Raw genomic sequence first — 5,287 nt, forward strand, 5'->3', positions numbered from 1 at the left:
CTAGAAAGTAAGTTTCATCATTTCGGAAAACTCGTAAAAATCGATCTACGAGTGGGGAAAAAAAAAGGGAAAATAAATAATAAGAATAATGATAACAATAATGATAGCAATAATGATAGCAATAATGATAGCAATAATGATAGCAATAATGATAGCAATAATGATAGCAATAATGATAGCAATAATGATAACAATAATGATAACAATAATGATAACAATAATGATAACAATAATGATAACAATAATGATAGCAATAATGATAGCAATAATGATAACAATAATGATAACAATAATAATAACAATAATGATAACAATAATGATAACAATAATGATAACAATAATAGTAATAATAAAAGGACTGAAATGAATGAAAGGAAAATATCATGTCTAAAAGTAGGTTCTTTTTTTATACGACAATTTGCCCCATTTGGTGGACGAGTGGACATGCTTCAAAAGTGTTAATATAAATTTTTTCTTAGTTTTTTTTTTTCGGTCTTAATTTATTTTGCTACCTTCCCGTCTTGATTTTTGTCAACTTCTTTGATCATTTTTTTAACTTGGTTCACGTCTTTTTCTGTTATGTTTCCTCTTTTGTTTCCATTGTAGAGAATCTGAATAAGGAAAAGAAAGGGGGGAAGTGTGTGTATGTTTGTGCGCGTGTGAGGATAATTTCTAGGTTGGTGACACCAAAATTTATAGTTTGATGTATATGTACACACACACACACACATGGGGAATGGGTATGCATGTATATATAGCCATTCATATTCATTCTTATGGTTTTTTGGGGGGAAAATATATATATATTACGTGTGCCAACTCAGCGGTAGTAATTTCTCCATCGTTGTCTACGTCAAAGACTCGAAAGGCACAGTAAAGTAACCTCTAAAATGGGAATGATAAAAATGAATCATACATGAGTGCATTTATTTCGGGGGGAGACGGGAGGCACACAAAAGGTAGATAGGGAGGTAAGAAAACAGATGGAAATATACAAATGCTCATGCAAATAAAAATCCTTTAACACGTAAATGTTGCATTGTCCCATTCACCTACTTCCTCCCCATGCATAGGAATAAACAAAGGGGGGGGGGGGGAGAGAGAGAGAGAGTAGGGATGTCCATGTACAAAAAGTCAGACCTTGGAAAGTTGCCGCCTATCAATTGCTGCAGCCAAGAATTCTGTGTAATCAATGTTTCCACTTCCATCACTGTCAATCTGGTCTAGAAGAAAATCAAAATTGTGAGGTAACTTTAAGCCACTACTTTCTAAGCCTTTTCTTAATTGGTGCTTCGTTATATTTCCTTTCCCCTCTTCATCAAGATGCAAAAATGCTGCCTTAAGTTGCTGCAAATCGCAATCATTGCTCTGTTGTGCTATAATTGTCATGGCTAGCTTCTGAAACTTTAGCAAAAGGGCATAGTTTTTGAAATTTTCTAACACATGTATGTCCATTTTAAAATTCATATTGAAAGTGTTTCGTTTTTTCTTGAACCAAGGGTGCTTTAATGCTTCACTTGCACTTATTCTTTTGTGGGGATCCATGGTCAGACATTGCTTGATGAGGTCCTTCGCTTCTTCCGTGACATGGTTCCACTCCTTTCCCTTGAAATTGAATTTCCCACTTTTAACCTGTAGGGTGTGTTCAGGTGATAGGTTAAAGTTGCTGTAGCACAATAAAAAAAAAAAAAAAAAAAAAAAACTGGCAGCGAAAGGCACCTTCATTTGAGCAATTCTGGGGGTGCGGGGGCATCGACATATAATGCATTATAAAAGCAGACAAATATGTGTATGTAAGCATGCACGTATGTAAGCATGTACGTATGTAAGCATGCACGTATGTAAGCATGTACGTATGTAAGCATGCACGTATGTAAGCATGCACGTATGAACATGTATATGTGCCCCACTCTCATTTTGCACATGCCTCCACTCATTTTGCATTTCCTTTTTTTGCATGCACACTACTCACCATGCTAAGTATTTCGTGATCGCTTTCTCCATAAAACGGAGGATATCCGCAGAGAAGAATATAAAACAAAACGCCAGCCGACCACAAGTCGCACTTGTAGTCATAGGACCCACTTAACACCTGAGGTGCAACATAGTACGGAGTCCCAGCTTTTGTTTTCATACCCGAATTAACATCACTGAAGTAGGAAGCTAAACCAAAATCTATCATTTTAATTAACGATTCTGGAGATTTGTCATAAAATAAAAAGTTTTCTGGTTTTATATCTCTGTGACAAATATTTCGAATGTGCAAATAATTAAGTACGGAAAATGTCTGTTTCATTATAAAGGAAGTGTACAATTCGGAGAAGGATCCTTTTTTTACAATTTTTTCAAAAAGTTCACCACCTGTGCATAACTCCATCACTAAATATATTTGCTTGTTGTCTTCAAATGTTTCTAACAACTTTACAACATTAGGATGATCTAAATTTTTCATTATATCTATTTCTTGTCTAAATCGGGGGATATTTTTTAACTTTTTCTTGGAAACAACCTTAACAGCTCTTTGTATTTTTAATAATTTGTCCGTGGCTTTGTATACACATCCATATGTACCTCGCCCTAGAGGCTCTTCTGATAAGTTATAAAAGTCTTCCAAATTCCCTGTGAAACTTAAAATAAATCCTTTCCTAGAAAACTTAAAATTATCACCATGGACAGTTTTTAACGGATTACAATTATCTTTACTTTTTTTTTTACTTTTATTTAATCCTTTTTCTCCTAATTTTGATCTCTTACATTTTAAATCCTTTTCTTCCCTCTGCACCTTCTTATTTGAGATTCTACTACCCTCACAGTATGTCGAATGGTTGTTGATCTTGAACGATTTGTTCGTTGACCCTTTTTTCTTTTTTAAAATTTCTGTAGATCTTTTCATTTTTTTTTTGATGGTAGCGTTGAAAGTGGGTTTACTTCTGCTTCTGTTATTTCTTCTACCTGTGCTACTGCTACTACTTCTACTTGTGCATAGGCTACTCATTTTTTTTATGCTTCGTATGGAACAAACTTACAAAAAGGCGATAACTATGAGAGAAGCCCAGAAAGCTTCACAGATGTGACCGCGGAACGTTGGGAAAATAAGGGGAAAAAAAAGAAAATGACAAAAAAATAGATATTAAAAAATTAGGAAGAAAAAGAAAATGGAAAAAAAAAATAGATGGTAAAAAATTAGGGAGAAAAAGAAAATGGCAAAAAAATAGATGGTAAAAAATTAGGGAGAAAAAGAAAATGGCAAAAAAATAGATGGTAAAAAATTAGGGAGAAAAAGAAAATGGCAAAAAAATAGATGGTAAAAAATTAGGAAGAAAAAGACAATAGCAAAAAAATAGATAGTAAAAAAATTAGACAAACGAAAGATAACGGAGCAAGAGGTTGCGGTTCATTTCAATTTCTTGCTTATACCACTAACTGAAAAAAATTAAAAGTTTCTACAAATTTTTTTTTAAAAACTTTGAGGAAAAGAAATATTATGAAAACGCTTTATTTACGTTCAACTATGCATACACAGTCCAATACATATGTTATTGTGATGAAAGGGAAAAACTATTCAAATAGAACGTCATCAGACAAATGCACAAATAAGCGTCGTGAACAATGCGCTTTCGAGAAAACGTGCAAAAGGAAACGGAGCTGAAATACACAAAAGAGGTCATACAAAATTACAGAAAGTATAATAATGCTACACAGTTAACACAATATTCATTTGTATAAAAAAAAATAAGAAAAAAATCATCGATTGTTAAAAATTTGGAAAAAAAAAAAAAAAAGCCTTGAATGAATTATATTTAATGTACCATTTGTTGTTGCATGCAAATAAAACTGGTTCATCGCATCCCATTAATTTTTTAACGACGTGTGAGCACAGAACAAAACAGGAAAGAACAAAATTTATAGCAAAAATAAAAATATATATATATATATATACATATAAATGAAAAAAAAAAAAAATTAAATATGTTAATGCGAGTAAATTTAATCTCAAATCAGTTGAAATAATTTATTTTCTTTTAAATCTTGTATTCTGACTTAAACACTGCAATGGAAAAGAATACTTCATATTTTAAACGTCAAAAGGGTCTTATTAGTTTTGCGAAAAAAGATAACTAGTCTTGGCATGAAAAGAAAAAAAAAAAAAAAAAAGGTGAGTAGTTTTTATATGACTGCTTTGTTATTAATAAAAAAAAAAAAAAAAAAAAAAAAAAAAATGTTTAGGTCTACAGCAGTTAGTAGTTGTTTGCTCTTTGGAAAAACAGCTCGAAACGAAAAAAAAAAATGGCTAGAAAAAAAGCTAGCTAATTGTTGGTGCATATATAAATGCATAAAAAAAAAAAAAAAAAAAAAGCAAATGCTTTGAGATATCTGGGGAATTTATTGTCTGTTCAGGCGTTTAACATGGGTGTATGATAATCCATTAAAATGGAAAAACGTTCTAATGTACACTGTATTTCATGGAAATGCGAATTGTAGACAACTTTAATATACGTATTAGGTATGTCCTACAGTTGGGAAAGCGGAATTGTATTTATTCATTCAATTATACATAAAAAATAATTTGTATTTTCTGTTCATAAACATGTGATTTACACATAAAGTGTCCCATTCCTTAACAATGTTAACACTAGAAAAAGTGGGATATGTATTATTCTGTCGTAAGCTATATGCTGCGTATATTTCCTTTTTTGCAGAAGTATATATGTAATTTATTTTTAAAAAATTTCCAAAAGTGTGGTTTCCTCTAGTATGCTGTTTACATTTTTGGGAAAAAGTAATAATTCTAGGAAAAACGATTTGATTCTCCCTATTTCTTCATCTTTATCTTCATCTCTCTCTCGCTTTTTTTTTTTCCCCTTAAAAAATGTACATGGGGGGGGGGGGGAGATAGTTAGTTATTCTCATGTTACGTTATAAATGCTTCGTAATTTTAAAAATTAGATCATTTGGATGATACATTTTTTTTTTTTTTTTCGAAACTTGCTTATGTATGTCTAATGTACATACTGAAGTGGATTAAAAACACTATATATCGCTATTTGAAATTGAAACACTTTCCCCCTAAACGTAAATGGAGATGATCATGTAATGGTAACTTCTGTGAACTCAAATGTGACTATACCTTGAAATGTATTGCTGTTTCTTCTTCTCTTCTTCATTGGGCATGTATATATGTACATTTTTACTTCAGTATGGATTTATAATATATATATTTCATGATATGCGTGTGTCCAACTTCTCCACTTTGCAACGAACACGAGACCAGCGCATGAACGTTTTA

At 31.8% G+C, this 5,287-nt stretch overlaps 1 protein-coding gene across 1 annotated transcript; it reads right to left on the reverse strand.

Moving 5' to 3' along the window:
- Positions 1–2,995, reverse strand: PGO_082860 (calcium-dependent protein kinase 3; the record flags this gene model as incomplete). The annotated part of the gene is made up of 5 exons (XM_028687508.1): positions 1–45; positions 513–611; positions 811–885; positions 1,141–1,632; positions 1,973–2,995. The coding sequence occupies 5 exons, from the start codon at positions 2,993–2,995 to the stop codon at positions 1–3; spliced, it is 1,734 nt and encodes a 577-aa protein (XP_028543309.1).
- Between the last annotated feature and the right edge of the window lie 2,292 nt (positions 2,996–5,287).

Source organism: Plasmodium gonderi (assembly GCF_002157705.1).
Source record: "Plasmodium gonderi DNA, contig: Chr08, whole genome shotgun sequence".
NCBI lineage: Eukaryota > Apicomplexa > Aconoidasida > Haemosporida > Plasmodiidae > Plasmodium > Plasmodium gonderi.